Below are 18873 nucleotides of genomic sequence, written 5' to 3'. Positions count from 1 at the left end.
ATCCTTAGAACTTCTCTGTTTCTCTCAATTTGTTTTCTAACTTTATTTGCTCTGAAATATTTTTTCAAAGATCATGGTTAATAACTATCGAACTAATGGAAGCATTTTTGCCATCCATCATAATGAACTAACATAGTCAAGAGACCATGAATTTGTAGAAGGAAACCGTTGTTCATAAAGAAGCAAGGCAATTAAAACACACTTGCCACAATGGAACGTGGAAGAGAGAGATTGAGACAATGTTGGAAATGATTCCACAATGGATGACCCAGAACATATATTGACGATAACTTAGGAGAAAATTGTTCTAACCACCGCTCATTCGATACCTCCTATTCCACATCCAATGAAGTCAATCGTCATAATTGTCGATGAAGTTGTAACCGCAATTTCTTGGTGCCCATAATATGACAAAGATGATATTAATGCTAAGGAATTAGATTCTTCCGACCCTAAAATGTGTAAAGGCAACTCTCAAGTCTTTTGGTTGCTAAGTAAAGAAAGTTAAATGCCTTCACAGAGCGATATCCATGATTTGAAACATTTAATGATAGTCTTTCAAACCGCAAACACAAAATGATGAAACCCAGAACCTTGTGAAGGCTTGAAGGTCATTCTGATCTCTCACACCTCTCCAAATGTATGGCTTCTATCAATATCAACCCGTCCCAAGGTGGTGACCCAACTGGTGATCTACGGCATTCTGTCAAGTTTGAAGACCACAAGTATGGAGCCATCTGCACTCCAATTATGGTTTTAACGCAGTCTGAGATGACAGGCAGTGACGTTAAGTCTTGTCCCGACTATAGTCAATGTCCTCCCCATCTCTCCATCCAATCGATAACTGTTAAACCGAGGCTCACCCCTACGGGAGTTCAGACATTTTATGTTTTCACCCAATACTCCTATGGTCAGTCCAACAATCCGATAGTGACTGCTAAGTGCTAGTAGAATACCCAATTGGGCAGTGATAACTTCATTTCCTCCTACAAACCTTGTGTGTTCCTTGACGGCAATAAGGAAGGAAATCCCTATTTTAAATCACCAGAATATTTTCTATTTTCTTATCTTCTATGTAGAGGTGGCATATTCAACCAAGCCTAGTATCTCTCGTTCTTCCTCAATGTTCCTTTGCCTAGAGTCTTGATTCTTGTTGCAAGCCGTTGTTCACTTCCATTCACCTCTTTATAGCAACATCTCGAAACAGATGAAAATATTGATGGGTTTGAATCCTGCCCTCTCAAGACAGGAGTTTGATTTGTCTTCTTAAATTTGCAAATCGTTCAAGAACTCAGAAAGTTCCTAACGTCTTCTGTGATAAAAATCTCAAAGTGAATGGTATCAAACTGGCTAAGTTTGATTACGTAGACCTTGTTTGGAAGCTATATGAACATTCTTGTTTGCAGTAACCTAGTTTATTTTCAACTTCTAATCACCAAACTCCGATTTTGTTCTTCTGTCATCCGACCTTATTCTTGCATTTGTATCTGCTATCCCAGAATACTAAAAAATAGTTTTTCGCATTCTATACTACAATTCCAAGGTGTTATTCCAGTAGCTTTGTACTTTAAATATTTCCGCTCGGACTAAATAAGATCTTTATTGTACATTTGTCTTTACAGCCCTTTCTGAACATACATTTTTTCTTGACTAAATTCCATAAGATGGTAGGAACCATGGCTCTGATATCACTAAAATATCTCAAACCAAATATTTACTGGATTGCTTTATCAGCAATATATTCAGAACTTGAAATAGGCATATCTATCACAATACACCATAAAAACCAAAAGATTTACCAATATAAATAAACCCGTTCTTTCACAAAATAAGATTCAATATTCAAGCATATGGAAATGCATTACAAACCAACAGAATGTAACCAGAAAACTCTCATAAACTTCCTAAAACAATGTTATTACATTATACAACAGCAATACAATAACCAGCAATCAAAACCCAATCTTAAATACAGTTTTGCAATCAGATTGGTACATCAAAAGAAGAACCTGTAAGCGCATACGAGACACCTGATGCGACGTCTCCAAGGACAATGGGTTTGCGTCGACTATCTGCCAACACGAGAGGCTACAACGTCATACAAGCTGAAAGCTGAAGTTTTCCGATTACTCTCCCAAGAGAGCACTAAAATCTGAATAATAAATCCAAGCATATCTGGTTTCCCTTTTTAATACACAAACTAAGACTCTTTGACTCCCCTCTGGTTTTCGTCATATTCCCTTGTGACTCTTCAACTTCCCTCTGGCATTTCGTCTTATACCTCCTTGACCTTTTGCCCTCTTTATAACATTAAATTGACCTTTTAATAATTTGAGTCTACGCTCTCCTAGTCAATTATATCATTATATACAATAAGATTTCAATATTTCTAATGTCCCAAAAGGGGACATTACATAGGCCTCAAAGAATATCATTTGCGCACAAGAAGAACATACTACTCACTTGGTTATGTAGGACAGTTTTGAGGTATGATTGATATGAGGTTTCATGACAAATATTGCAGTTTGTAAGCAATTTATATGCAGACTGCAACTATATGTAGCTCTGCGTTGGAAGTATAAAGTTGGGCATGATTCTTAATGATAACATAGAAGATTTCCAAGGTTTCTAGCAATTGAATCTCATCACTACTGAAGGTTATACAAAGCTTGATCAGGATAATTGCTGAAGCCGTCTTTATCTCTGTTGTCTGCCAAAGTGAGTTCACCGTCATACAAACATTGTTGGCATTCATCCTTTGCTGCTTTCACAAGAAGTAGTGGAAGATTTGGTGATTTTCGTGGCCCTGACAAGTGTTGTAGCTGCATTCATATTAATCATCACTGTGCAATACAGTTTGGGACAACAACTAGGGCTTCATTAGCACAGACTTACATTTCAATAATGTGCAAGAACTTATCAAGTTGAGTTGAACAAGTTAGTTATTTAAATTGTGAAGCTTGCTATATAAACATTTCAGTCATTAGTTTTGCAGTGCAGATGTTCTGTTCATATTCATTAGAAGTAAACAAAAAATATCAGACCAAGGGTGTAATGTCCCTACTAGTAACTGTTTGTTTAATGTGCATCTTTATATATTATTGTGCGATATTAAATTAAGAGATAGTTACATTGTTCATAATACAATCCATAGTTTCTATATTTAACCTTTATCCTTATTTCTTTCCTAATCCTAAAGGAGGATGGAAAATTAATGACATAGGGAATTTGAAACCATCTAACAATAAAGCCTAAGGTTTTCACCCGCACCTGTCAATACAACCACTTGGGAGACGCCTAACTTGGGATGGAATTACTAACCTTTCCCTAACAAACCGACTTACTTCCAAAGGCATTAGTGAAATTTTAAGACTTCTTGTATTATAAAAATATGTGATTTGATATATATAATTCTACTTATTATTATATATATTTACTAAATAGTAAATACATATATCTCTTAATATATATTATTAACCATCTCCATTTTAAATATATATATATATATTTTTTTTTTTTTTTTATTTACCATAATTATATTTATTATAATATTATAACCTTATTTTCCATTCTTAAAACTCGCTTAAAGAGTATCCAAATATATATTCTTCTTGTATTCCATGCCTTTGGGAATGATTTCAATCCTCATCAAATACCATTGGTGCTGAATGGTTAAATCTAATTGGGAAGAGACATCCTTTCGTCAATATTTAACTAATCTTTTTGTATGCTACTCTCTCTCTTGATGTGTGTGCTTTATCTTATTTTGAAGTCACCTTCCAAATGGACTTCTATTCTCCCTTTATATCTTATGTTTGAGGCAGTTGCATCTTTTCATTTGATGCCTTTAGACCATTCATTAAACTTAATTATATTTAATTTAACTCTTTTACATTTTAATTTAATTCTTTTATATTTTGAATTAGATCTTATTTTTATTATTTTCATGTTTTATATTATACCCTATTTTAGAAAGGGAACATACTTTTTTTCCAATTTTCTCTCGTAATCTATTTATTTATTTTTATATTTCAATATTACTTATTAAATTCTTGTATCAAAAAGTGAGAATCAGAGTCCACCCTTCCCAGAATTGTTAGTCCTCGAGCAATTACATGTTTTCTCCTATGTTACCCAAGGTTTTCATGGTGAGGGACAAGGAAACAAGCTTCTAAGCGGATTTTGTTTTCCAAAGCAGGTGAGGGCATGGGAACAACCATAGATGCACTTATTGTTGATTTGTATTTATCACAATAAAAGTTAAAAAATGATAAAATACAACATTTTAGCGCAAATGATTTGCTTTTATGATTTCTGTAGCAGAAATGGATGAATATTGGGTTCATCGTAACAGACCTTGTAAACAGCAATGCACTCTGCTTACAGGTTTATGCTATTTCTTTTTATTGACAAAAATATTGAACAGAAGTGGTTTACACATTGAGGTATCAAAGTCAGACTATAAACCACAAGAAACTGAATTGTATTGTTCATATCGTTCTTTCAATTGGCAAAAAAATAGTGAAAAAAGTTAGTGTGGCCATTGCAATAAACTTGTTTGCTGCCATAAACTTCAAGAAATCGTGTTCTGCAATTTGTCATTTGTGTAAGACATTAAACCTGCATCTTTCCCCATATGAAACAAGTGTAAATAAAATGAATATGTAGCTAAAAGAAATTTCAATAAGTCACCTTCCAGTCCATTTTTTTGCAAGCCATCCACCAGGCAATTGACTAAGAGCATATCCCCAAAAGAAAGATGATTGGACCAGCCCTGCAGTCGAAGAATTCCATCCTAGCTGATGTGACATAGGAATTATTGCTACACTAAGATTAACCTGCCACAAAAAGCAATTAAGAAAATGAGCAAAACATACATTATTTTTCACTGTCCTATTACTCAAATATGTCCATGACAATTTGTTTTTGAGAAGTGGGGTAAATGCTTTGACCCAGAGCTCTTAACTAGTGAGGTCACAAATGAGGGACCTCATCCCAATGGGATTTGAACCTTGATAGCCAAATCAACACCACAACAACTTAACCATCACAACATGCCACTATTGGCAATATGTCCATGACAATTTTATTATGTCTTACGCAGTATTTATTATTTTGAAATAGTAGTTTATGGGATCTCTACATGCAGTTGTATCTCATCATCATATATATATATATATATATATATATATATATATATATATATATATATATATACGCACGCACGCACACACACACACACAGAGGAGCATGCCCATTCTTTTAACCTGAAAACAAGAAGGGTAATTTGAAGACAATACAAATTGAAGAGCATCCAATAGGAAAATTATATGTTGTTCATGTCATGTTGAACTGTAATCACTAATCATTCAAAATTTCATGATTAATACACACTAAGCAAATAATTAATCATTTGAAATATTCAAATGGTCTACCATATCCATTAATCACATTGAGAGAGCAAAACAAAAATTACTAATATGTGGTTTATTACAAAAAGATTTGCTAAAAAAAAAGAATTTAAATTGAGAGAATCACTTTGCACTATGTAGAAATACATGAGTTGTTATGTAAACAGTAATTCACATAGCATTTAATCACGTACATTTAAAAGTTTGAAGTTCAAATTAAATCAAAGAAAGTTTTTTTTTTGGAAAAATTAACAATAAAAATGAAGTGTGCTAAATAGAAAATTATAGCTCTCATTAAACAACATAAAATGCATATCCTATAAAAAAATGGGTGTCAAACAAATGTTCACATTGCACCTATAAAGCTGCCACAGTCCAAACGGCATAAATTAGCTAAAAGCTAAGTGCCCTCAAGAAATTCCACTCACTCTAAACAATTCAATAATAAAGTTCACACAACAGATAGCTATGGCAAACCCCTTCCAGATGAGATTGAACCACTAACATTCATTCCACAGTCTTCTATGATGACTAAATTCAGAAAACCCTAAGGAAGCCACAGGCATGCCACATGGGCCAAAAGTAGCCAGACTACCTATGTTCATGTAGTTTATCTCTGTCAAGCACCCGCAATGAGGGCTCTCACACATTATTCTGGCTACCTATTCTTACTAGGAACCATTTGATAGTAGGCCATTAACATCCATGTAATAAAGCATCGACCAAGTAGAAAGAACTGTAACCTAAGACTACACACTGACATGCTGGGCGGTCTCCTAGTGAGCTACTAGGCCCTCACTTTCTATTTGTCCTAGATTGTGGATTGACTTTACAAAATCTCCCTCTCAAGGCACACAAAAGCTTGAGCCTATTCACACTAACCCCTGATTGAAAAGCATGGACCACCAAATACTTGAACATAGGACCTCCCATCGGCATGCTCTCTACCACTGAATCACTAATCCCACATAGCTTTTGTTATTTATGAAAAGATGATTGTTCAAATATAATACTATCAATAGAAACCCTTTCATCTTCTAGCAAAGTGCATGAGTCCCAAGATGTAAGATGGAGGTATCTACACAATGCTTTCCATCGAAGCATCTTCTTAATATCCTTTTCATTATTTAAAACTTATCTTGGTAGTGAAAAGGTATACAAAGTGCTAGGCATGCACTATTACAAGAACCCATCTGAAAATAATAACCCATCCAATAATTGCCAGAAATAGCATGGAGATAAATCAGCATTATCAGATAAGATGGAGTGAACTCACCTTAGAGCTGAAAAAGAAAAAGCTGTTCTATCACTCAAGTTGTCTAAATTTCAATCATCATCAGCAAGATTTATATGTGGATTACCAATTTTGTGCATGTTCGATCATCACAACAATGATAGCTGGATCTTTTACGTTACATTGAGAAAAAAACAAGATACGAACCTTATCCATGTTGCAGATAACAAAGGCGAGAGAAGTGAGTCCAATGAGCTTATATGCCCTTATTGGTCAAAATGGATCATTGGCATCTTCTACGTTGTGTTAGATTCGGCCATCGGATCTTTATAAGGAACAACTCATTGGATTCGTGTTGAGATTGCTCCGCTCCACTCTGTCAAAGATCTCATCGAATTTTGTCAAGCTTTGGACTTTTGCTCATCTTTTTGGGCTTTCTCAACTTTGGGTGAGGTAGGGCATCTCACCATTTTCATTTTAATCCCTTTATTGCAATAGTTGGCTTGCATTAGTTGGGTGCACTGAGAATTGGTATTCCCCCACGTTCTTGCTTCATTCTCCACCTGGTTGGGTGTGTGTGAGCTTGTATGTATTTTCCCACATTGTGATTTGGAGTTTGTGTTGTTATGCCGTCCAAATTTTTGTGAGTAACTGGGAAATGAAAATTTATTTTAGAAATGTGATGTTGGGTGCCTAAGGGCAAAGGGATTTTCTTTGATGTTTGATTTTTGGGTGTTTTTGTGTTTGCCTCATTTTGTATGCCACCCAAGTTTCTCGTTTGGCATGTATAACATGTTTCAAACATTTGAATGTGTTGTGTAGAGTTTGGAACCATCTCATGATTTTACTTTTTGACTTCCAGATTTGTGGACGAATCTGTGCTACCAGTAAAGCGCCTAGTTGAGCGTGTTGTAAGAATTTGTGATTGCAATTTTCCTTATAGAGGATTTTGACTCGATGCTTGATATGAGATCGGCATCTTGAGTATGTGATGGAGGTGTTTGTTACCACATGAGCACATTGAGTGTGCCATGTCGGGCTCTCGAGAGACTCGCACGCTTGGTTTGAGACCAAGTGAGTCGCACACTATATTTTGGAATTTTGTGGCTTTTGCCTTGTTTGCAATCTTGCATTGTGCCTCATTGTATAACGAAAGAATTTTATTGCTTGGGTAAAGGTGTGGAATGGCTTCTCAAATGTACCTTGACCCATAAATTGCTAGAGCTAGCCACGTGGAGAAGTACTTAATAAGTGAAAACATAACAAACTAAATTAGAAACGAAACATAATGAAAGAGAAATGACAACCTAGCCACCCTAGGGTGTTGATAGAGAGTAAGTCAGTGTTTGGACGTCTAAGGAGTCTAAGGACATTGATCGAAGACACACTATCTAGCCACCTAAGGGCATTCATAGTCGACACCTTCTAAGCCTGGGCGTCTAAAGAAGTTGATAGAAGACTCAATGTTTCTTGGGCTATTGAAAGCCAAGTAATGACATTCCACCAAAAGTCCTTCCATGTTAGCATTTATAGCTATGAGCAATGACCCTAAATATACTTGCATTGAGATTATACTTGTACATTGCATTGTCCTTGAGTCATGCATTGATTGGCATGAGAGTAACCTTCTTTGATATGTGTAATTACCTTATGCTTGTAGCCAAGTTACTATCTCCGTGAGCACGATGGGGTGGGCCTGAGGGTTCCACACAGTAGGGTGGCATTGCACTTTACCACTATTGGGGACCAATATACAAGTGACCAGTTTATTCCAGTTGCATGAATTTGGAGCATTGAGTGCTCATTTTATATCCTTTATTTTGTATCATTGATTTATGCTTATGATTATGTCTATACATTGATGTTGTTGATATTTAGCTTAGTTTATTTTATGCATTTAGTTGATGTCTTTATTAATGCAATCGAGTGATTATAACCTTTTCTATGTTGTCTAGTACTCCCCAGTGTGGACCTAGGTGCTTTTTAGCCATAAGTTGGTGTCGGGCTAAGTTTTGGCTTAAATTCAAGAATCAGTGTCTTTGCTTGCTTTTGCGTTTGTATAGATCAACGTCTCCAAAACCTAAGCTAGTTTCTTCGACTCATTAGTCTAGGACATTTTTTATCTCAAAAGTCTCCCAGTCAAGAATAAGCATCTCTGCAAATTGACGTCTTCGCTAGTAGTCAATGTCTCCACCTAATTCAAAGCTGCACCCAATTGGGTCCTTTATTAGATCCTTGCTGGCTTTTGTTGGATTTTTGTCTAGCTATGGGATGACCATATGTTGGTTTATGAATGGTTTAAAAAGGTAATGAACATGTGTAATGTCCCCTTTTCTTCAATAGGATTGGACGGATATCATCAAAGAACAGTAAATTGGAGACGTTATTAAAGACCAGACACCATTTCACTCCAGGTGTCAGAAATGATACACAATCTCGATCCTATTATTGATAGTAGTCATGTTGAAATAGTTGCTAATTCTCCTCTCCATATGGATGTCCATCTTTCACAGAATGAGGAAGATTGGAAGAAGCCAGTAGTCCAGAATAGTAAACACATGATGCAGAGGGAATGGAAACTAGTGAAATTGTTGTGACTGAAATCAAGCAAACTTTGAATCAAAGTGATAAGCTCTATGAGGCAGAAGGTATATTGAATCCACATGCTACAAAAGTTGCTAAAAAGAGAAAAATGGATTTGCCACCTCCGTTTGAGAAGTTAGGTGTAGAGGAGGAATCAAGTTGGAACATTTCCTTGAATGGCCCTGTCAGTGGATGTGGTCAAGTAGTCCAAAAAGATGACCTAAATAATTCCAGTTGATGGACTGAATGTGCTTTTCCGGATGCAAATTTATCTACACATGTAACTAATATAACGAAAAATCCTGCAGTAGGGAGTATGCCTTTGAGTGAAGCAAGAGATGAGCTTTTAGAACTACAAACAAGATACCAAAATGTAGAGTACAAATGTGAAAACAAGAGAAAAATAACGGATTCTAAAATAGAAAAATTGACAAAACAATTAACCAAAGCTAAAGCTACTGAATATAAGCAACAAAAGGTTGATAACCTCCATCATGGACGCTCTAGTAATGGAAGAGTCAAAGGTTTGAGTGGATTGGAATTTGAATACTTTATAGCGAATAAACAGCTTCAAGATCAAATCAAAACCTTGGAAAGTCAAAAGATATACATGCAACAAGGTTTAGACAAACATCTAGAACTGGCCAAACAAGAGAAAGATGCAAAAAGGGTTTTAGAAGAGGAAAAGTTGAAGTTAATCAAGGAAACAAGGCTTAAAATGTGACACCCTAAAACAGAACTAGAAAAGAAAGCAGCTTCCTTAAAATTGAAAGATATCTGGGAAAAGAATGGAGATGCTTAACCAATCGTGCCAAGTGTTCAACAAATCAATAACCAAAAATGGTATTACAAAACAGAGGTATTGATATGTATGATGAGTACAAAAAACTCCCTCCCAAGATTCAAAAAGAATTAGCCTTCAATGATTACATGGATTTCCATCCAAAACTTCAAAATAAGACCGATATGGCAAAAAAGAAGTATTTTGAATTGGCTCAGGATCTCCTTGCAAACAACCAGTGCAAAAATGTGTATGATGAATTTCCAATAGACCAAAATCATCTAATAGGGGACCTTGAAAAAGAAGAGTAGTCAACCCCCATTGATTTGCAGCCTTCTGGTGATCACGCAGAAAAGGTGACACAAGGTGCAAGTTTTTACATTGGTGATGTGGAGATTAGCTTTGACAAGCAAGTTGACGAGAGTAGTTGCACACGAGGTAATAGCAATTTGGGGTCTTTGTGTGATGAACCATATATTTCCTACACCCATGACAGGAATTCAGAGGAACAATCTAAGATGACACTGCAAGATGATGAACCGCTTCAACAGGACAATAATGAAATGCATAACTTAAAGAATTGGTTGAAGATTAGTAATGACACGGTTTTGGCATCACTGGTACATTATGACAGCACTCACAAGATAGTGTAAGATCTCAACATAAAGGTTCAAAAAGGAGTGGAAGCAAATTGGCTTGTTTTTGATTTGCAAGTGATCAAAACAACTCTTGAAACTATGAAATCAGATTATTTACATTTGCTTTTCAATAGGGATAACATTCTTAAGTTTGCTGAAATACATGTTGATCAGCTAAAAAAAGAAAGGAATGGGACTATGGAGCTCAATAGGCAGCTTAAGTCTACTCAGGAGGCATTGGATGAAACTTGATTTCCTCTTCAGGAGGCAGAAAATCAAATTAGGGTCACGAATCACTCTCGAGAACATGAGGGTAAGGTGAGGCAAGAAATTTTCAAAGAAGTCATTGTTGAGCTTGATAGCATTCAGCAAACTTATGATTTAAACAGTTGTCCTAAAAGACCAAGTACCAAAGTTTTTGATCTCTTTCAGCTTATCGACAACCCCGTGGTTGAAGTTGATGCTAATTGGATTTCCGATAATCCCCTTTTTGAGAGAAATGAGGACTCTCCTTTTGGTTATCATGAAGAAGATGATTTTGATTTCAGGATATGGAATCTTGGTACGATTCCTAAGATGGAAGTGGTGAATTGACTACGGTTGATCATCATTGGATCAATTCTAGTAGGGTTCCCAATTTCACACTATATAAGAGTTGGTTGGAGATACATTAGCCTTTGGATAGATTTTGGTGTAGTATTGATGGGAGTTATGTTTCAATCTCAAGGAAGGGGTTTTCAACTTCATTCTTATTCATAATACCTATGTACCTGGAGGTTCTCCAGTTTAATGATGACAGTATGGTATTTGATGCATCTAGGGTGTTACTTTCAGTTTTTGAGCAGCTTGTTTATTACGTCATCTATTTAGGTCACATTATCACCATCCACTGGGTTATGCATAGTTCATGGATACATTTCTACCTTATCATATCAGCTGGTTATGACAACAGGGTTTAGGATCCGAGTGTTGAAAGAATACAGCTATGGCTTATTAAGGAGTTGGTTATAGTTTTGCTCAATTTGAGACCAAATGCAAGGGTAGTCAAAATTGTTCAGTCTATAGGTACAATGAAATCTTATAGATTTATATGGGATCCGAGAATCCGAGTGATGGATGGGTTGCAGAGAGACACCTTGCCTCGCAGTGTGGCCGAAATTGTTTTCAAAATTGGGTTTCAGGGTTGCCTACAGATTCGTATGGGATCCTAGTAATGATTGCTTGAGGACAAGCAATTTTAAGGAGGAGAGATTTGTAATGTCCCCTTCTCTGGGACATTAGAAATGTTAAAGGAGTATTATTATAATATTAAAATTGACTTGGAAAGCGTGGACTCAAAATATAAAAGGTTAATTTAATGTTATAAAGTGGGCAAAAAGGACAAGTGGAGACAAGACGAAAAGTCAAGAGGGAAGTCGAAGAGTTGCAACTAAGGGGGATAAAAGGAGAAGAGACTCTTTCATTTGAAATGCTTGATTTATTATTCCAAATTTCAGTTCTCTCTTGTGAGAGTATTTGGAAAGCTTCAGCTTTCAACTAGTATGAGGATGTAGCCCCTCGTGCCGACAGATAGTGGACGCAAACCCATTGTTCGGGAGACATCAATTCAAGTGTTTCATATGCGCTTACAAGTTCTTATTCTAGTATTCCAATCTCACTGTTAAACTATATTTAAGATTGGATGTGTTAGTGCTGGTTATTGTATTGCTATTATACAATGCAATAACATATTTTAAAGAGTTATAAGAGTTTGTTGGTTTTATATTACTGGTTTGTAACACATTGTTTATTTTGGAAAGAAGGGATTATTATCTTGTGGAGAATCTTCTGGTTTTATTGTTGCATCATATTACATTTGCCTATATTTGAGTTTCGAATATTATATTCAAGAAGAAGCTGGTTAAATATCTATTGGGGTTTCTACTAATTTCCAATTGTGTTCGTAATACATCTGCGATGTTCAGTCTGAAATGTACTATTAAAAAGGAAATCGAGTAAATATCCAGTTTGGGATATTTCAACATGTATGTTTAATCGCATTAGGAACATTTACCTTGGTTTTTAAATGAGCATCACTTATACGGGATTGAGGATGGAATTGGTCTCCTAGTTTAGCAATGACTTCTTGTCGGCATAGTCTCTCGTGATTCATGGACATTCTCTAAATCCTTGAAAGAAAGGTTTGTGAGTGGGTGCTCTCTGTTCTGAGTATGAGTATGGGTTGTCTGGATACCTTTGGATGTGCTTGTGAAGTCTTTTGCTCGTGCAAGATCACAAGATGATCGTTATGTATACTCTTGCTTGTTGTATCTTGCTTATATTAATAGTTACTTAAGTTGTGGTCTATTTTTTGAGTTGTTTTATGATATAAATTGGATGGAAATACCCTAAGAGTGTCAATCTGGGACTCGCAAGCTAATGAGAGATATAGTGACTATCTGCTCAAGGGATGAAGACAGTACATCAAATGGTTATGGATGCATTCTAATTCACACCAAAGAAACAAATTGAAAGTTTTTAACTGATGAATTGAAACTTGCATTTAATTAATCAATTAAATGTCAACACTAAAAATCACACTCAATTAATCTGATGGAACTCTAAATTTTGGCAAATTTTTAGAGTCCCAAGCACCATGACAAAGAGAAAATCTTTAGATCTTACCCACTACTTATATTCAAACAATATGTTTCAAAAATGTTAGAAGGAGCTTGCATAGCTGAAACTTCTTTAGCTATAGATTGAATAATGTATGTCTCATCTATTGAAGCACTGTCACTGAAGGAAGTCCTAAGGAAGATTTTTTATTGATACTTTTCCTTCCAATTATGATGGAGTCTTGGATGTAACTTTTAAGTTTAAGGAGAATGAAGTGTAGTGCTCTCAAGATTTGTGTCTACCAGAACTCAATGTGCATCAAACTTCTGACATATACAGAATTCAGGGATTCTCACGTTCCCTTGGTATTCTACACAGAACAGTATATAAGGATAGCAGCATTAGTTTCATGAGTACCAACATGCCTAAGGGAACAAGGCTAGTAATATCAACATCCTTCATAGTTATATCTCAAAGGGTAATCAGGGAGACAAACAAAACTTCATACAGGTCCAGACGATTAAAGATGATCAAGGATGGACACATGAAAGCTGGGCAATATTTTGGAAAACAAGGCATACACAAGTAGAATCCAACAGCAAGACATGATTACTTGTTGTAGAGATGACAAACCGGTCATGGAAGAAAGTAGCGCACAAGTTCTACTGTGTGTTATGGAGACAGGAAAGGACAATAAAAAGTGCTCTTGAAGCTATTATATGGAGTTTTGAAGACTAAAGACATGTGAATATCAGGATCAACGAAAAAAAAAATTAGCGAGATGACATTGCTAACCATGGCAAGAGACAATGACATGGCTCAGAATATAAGTTTGCGTTCATATAAAAGGATGTGTCATGGATTTGGCCAAGTCCTCGAATTCACATGTGCTTATCTAATAGGAAGTCTAATATAGATGCACACAAAATTGTAGAGAGCCACCTACGGTCAGGTATATGAATCGTGCGTAATGGAAGAACTTTGTCGCATGGAAGGCAAAAAGAGAGATAGGTCAACCAAATTATGAGCAATCATTATTTTTAAAGGCCCTATTGTAGATATCAACCTCCAGGATCTTGTGAGTATGAGAGTCTCATGTATAGGTGCGTCCTAATATGCAATAGAGATGAAATAAAATGATATGGAAAAATAGAAGGATACCATCAAGAGTAATAAACTTATCAAAATATTCAATATCAGGGGATATTCATAATCGTTGAAGATATAGAAATAAAGAAGAAAAGTATAAGCCCCAGATAAATAAACAAGCAATAAAAATAGTGGCATCTGGAGTCTTTAAGAATAATTATGTAAGGAGCAATAGACTGAAATTGTGTAAATGGATGATCGAAGATTATTAGGAGTTCGAGTTCAGCAAACAATTTATTTTAAACTCATGGGAAGCATGACTAGTCAATAGTCTATACATTGGGCTACCAAGTTCTCAAACATACCCCAATAAGATCCCTGCATTTGAAAACCACGCCAAAATGCAAGCCAAAAGTTTATCAGTGTATACAGCCTTCCTTAAAGAGATTATAATTTTCATGCACATGGATAAAATTATTGAACATGTTTCAGTTAAATTGAAATTAACAATTTGTCAAGATAGGGAGTTTAAGCATAGTGCGAATATGTGTGTATGGAACCCAGCGAAAGAGAGTAGTAGTAACTATGCTGCAAGAAATAAGTTAATTATAGATTAAAAGGATTATTTAATGGAAAGGTGCAAATTAAACCAAGGCAGATTATAATACAACCTTTGAAAAGGGATGCATTTAGATTATATAAATAATAGGCCAATTATTTTAAAAAAATATAATAAGAAGACATACTTGACATTCATGAAAAAGAAAGCATTCATATTCATTTGTACAGAGGGCTAAGGAGTTTAAATATGGCTTTGTAACATAAAATTCAAAAATTATATTTTAATGATTAGTAAAAACATTTTTTGTTTTTTGTTTATCTAAAAGGCATGGAGATTTAAACTGCAGTTGATTCATCCTTTATAATCATCTTTAAATTTCATAAGCAATTCAAATGTCAAATAAGTGGACAAGGTCATCTATGGCATTTTAAACTCGATCATCATTGATATAGCGAAATATTGAATTGTTTCCGTATCTATGTCCAATTTGCCTCCCTACCTTGCGAGTTAAAGTGCAATATAAAGTAGTTTAAAATTGTGTATATATATTTGATCTATCACATCTTGACTAATTTGTTTATAGTTTACGTGCATAAAAATTTATAAAGTTGTACATTATAATCTTCATTGTAGTTGACTTTGTTGCCCGAATAAGCAAAGGTACTAGTCTTTTGAATCATTAAAGTATTATTATTGAATTTTTTAAGTAAAAGAATCTATATCCTCCTTACAAGAATCAAACCAATTGTTAATAACCATATACAAAACATTCAATTATTTCAAGCATTCAACATTCAACTTGTAATTTATCGAGTTCAAGGACTTTGCCAACCGAAGAACTCAACAAAGCTTAAATTTTCTATAGAAAAGCCTTGAACCAAGCAGTCAACATTTGAGGTGAAGATTTACCCGAGTGGGTGTAGTGGAGCATAAAGTGCAGGGAAATCAAGGTGATTCTCATTTGTAGCCAGATTTGATTGTGGAATCTTGTTAGAGAATTGGCAAGCTCTTGGATCTCCAATCTGAATATATCGATCAACTCTCACCAACAAAATTGCCAATCTGTTGGTTCTCAAAACTACAGATTGGAGATCCAAGAGCTTCCCAATTCTCTAACAAGATTCCACAATCAACTCTAGCTACAAATGAGAATCACCTTGATTTCCTTGCACTTTATGCTCCACTACACCCACTCAAATAAATCTTCACCTCAAATGTTGACTGCTTGGTTCAAGGCTTTTCTATAGAAAATTTAAGCTTTGCTGAGTTCTTCGGTTGGCAAAATCCTTGAACTCGATAAATTACAAGTTGAATGTTGAATGCTTGAAATAATTGAATGTTTTGTATATATATATATATATATATATATATATTGTGAAGTTAACCAAAATTTCAAATTTCATAGATCAAAACCAAATAATAGTTGTATCAATTTGTTTGCAAGCGTACTTTGTTGGATGTAAGAACCTGGAAGATCAACAAATCAATTTATTCCTTAAAAGAGGTGGCGACTCTATTCAATATAATTTTCAGTTGGTAGCTCTACTAAGGGAAAAGACTCAAAAGGAAATGGTATATAGTTTTTTCAAATGTGTCGATCATTTCAAAGAAAGCCTTTTATTCCAGATGGCATCAAGCCATTGGATTTCAGCAATTTTGGTTATGAACCTGTCAGGCTATCCCCAAAACTTTCACAACTTGTACCAAAGCTCCATGGAGAATGGGATGAATCGGCCCTCAACACTTGGATGTGTTTTATACACTTGTAAAAGATTATCAGGTTTTTTACAGAGGATCAAGTGATGAAGTTGTTTGTCAGAACATTAATATACAATGCGAGGCAGGCATATGAATCACTATCCACACAAAGTATCTCATCTTGGAAAGAGTTTTAACAATGATTCCTTTATGAATTTCATGATGCAAGCGAGGAGGATAACATGTGTTATGAATGGTATGAAGACCAAGAGTGCAGCGTGGAAGAAGATCTTGACATATCTCCACTAGATGCCTTTTTCAGTTTGGAGAGATTTGAAGGGGAGTCTTCGGCGCATTTGTACATGAAGATGACAAACATTTATCATGAAATACCATTAGACATCATTCCCCCATAAGTGGAATTTATAAAGAAATTTTTGAGTTGGGAGTCTCACCAAGTGACCCCAATTTGAAGCTTCTTTTCCAGATATTGGAAGAAGGTGATGGAGATGAAGAAAGATATACCGAAGTGCTACAAGAACATAATGATCTTTCAAATCTGAATGGAGAAGAAGTCTCTAATCACTCTGAAGGAGAATCTTCCCATGATGATACTCATATGCCAATAGATGACGGTGAATGTAAAATTGAGGAAGAGGATTCTCTCAGCATGGAAGAAATTTCAGCCTTGTCAGATCAGGAATATCATAAACATGTTGAAAGAAATGGTCCAAAAAATTTCTCAGTTCACCATGGTGAGCAAGTTGATGGATCAGTGCATTCTCAAGGGGTACAAGATGCAGGAGATGGTAATTCACAAGAATCATATAGTGAAAATGAAATAGAACAGCATGCGACATATGTGTTGGTTCCTAAAACCACAGATTGGAAATCCAAGATCCTACCACTTCTTCGATAGGATTCCACTATCAGTTATGGCCAACGAACGAGAATCACCTTGATTCACTTACACTTCAGACTCCGCTACACCTAGGCGAGTAGACCTTCTCCTCGAACCTAATTACTTGGTTCAGAGCTTTTCTAAAGCGAATTTAAGCTTTGGAGTTTTTCGGCTAGCAAAGTCCTCGAACTCATTTAAAATGAATCTGAATGTTGAGTACTTTAGAATAGTTGGATGTTTTGTATAAGGTCTTGTTAATAATGGATTTGATGCTTGTAGGAAGGAATATATAGATTTTCTAACTTCAATAATAGAAAGACACTCAGTGCCTCTACTCATCTGAGCAATAGGGTCAACTTCAATGAATTTTCACGTACAACTTTATAATGTTCTATGCACTTATACTGCCAACAATTGAATAATCAAGATGCAACAGACCAAATATTATGCAATCTTAAATTAGTCCAGATTGAATTTTAACTCCTCTAGTAGGGAGACAAACTAGACACAGATACGGAAACAATTATATATATCACTATATTTATGATGATCAAATTTGAAATGCTAAATGACCATGTCCACTTATCCGACATTTAAATTATATACAAAATTCTAAAAAATTAATTACAAAGGATGATTCATCTACAGTTTAAATCTCCACGCCATTTAGTAATAAACAAAAGATATTTTAGTTTATTATAAAAATAAAATAATTGAATTTATATTTCAAAGTCATATTATAGCCCTTATTCCTCCATAGGAGTAGATATAGAATACTCCTCGTTGAGACTATGTTTTTCAAATATGTCTTGTTCTAAAATGATTTCCACACTATACATCTCATATACTTTGGAACGTGACTTTTCAAAATAAGAAGTCATCTTTTAAAATAATTAATACTTTCTTCCAAATTATAATCACACCTTCTTTAATTTCTAATTGTCGGCCATGATAGTTTAATATTATCACATATGTTGGAGCCTTCGGTTGTTTTGAAATAATACAAAGGATAGATGATATAATGGGAATCTTGCGGATTAATAATGCCGCATTTGTATGAAAACTGGAGAGAAGCATATGTCTTCTAATCTTCCAAAGCTCCTCGCGGTTGACATGTCTGGTTATTGTCGTGGGGTCAGATTAGAGAAATATTAATTGCCAAGTCCTGTGCCAAAAATCTCTGCCATGTGAACAAGTCTGGCCATATGCACCTCCCGTGAATAATAGTTTTGTCTCTGTATGCCAACATGGGGATTCACAACACCATCTATATCGGATTCATCTCATATTGTTCAAGTATACATTTGAACTTTAATTCCTCCTAAAATTATATGAATGTCGAAAAGAACAGTTTCTGAAAATGCACAAAAGATATATG

General features: G+C 35.2%; 1 protein-coding gene across 7 annotated transcripts in view; it reads right to left on the bottom strand.

The window, feature by feature from the left end:
• The window catches only part of PHT4;5 (phosphate transporter 4;5), a 331556-nt gene that overhangs the window by 280822 nt on the left and 31861 nt on the right, over positions 1-18873 (bottom strand). For 6 of the 7 annotated variants that reach the window (XM_089810737.1, XM_089810736.1, XM_089810733.1 and 3 more), the window contains one exon: positions 4693-4838. The exons of the other annotated variant lie outside the window; for it this stretch is intronic. In XM_089810737.1, the coding sequence (XP_089666863.1) occupies positions 4693-4838 (146 nt within the window). The remainder of the gene's footprint in view (positions 1-4692; positions 4839-18873) is intronic. 7 annotated transcript variants of the gene reach the window in all.

This window comes from Cupressus sempervirens, chromosome 11, assembly GCF_028749045.1.
Source record: "Cupressus sempervirens isolate cs-2001-9-10 chromosome 11, ASM2874904v1, whole genome shotgun sequence".
NCBI classification, from domain to species: domain Eukaryota; kingdom Viridiplantae; phylum Streptophyta; class Pinopsida; order Cupressales; family Cupressaceae; genus Cupressus; species Cupressus sempervirens.
This window is presented reverse-complemented; position numbering and strand designations above follow the sequence as displayed.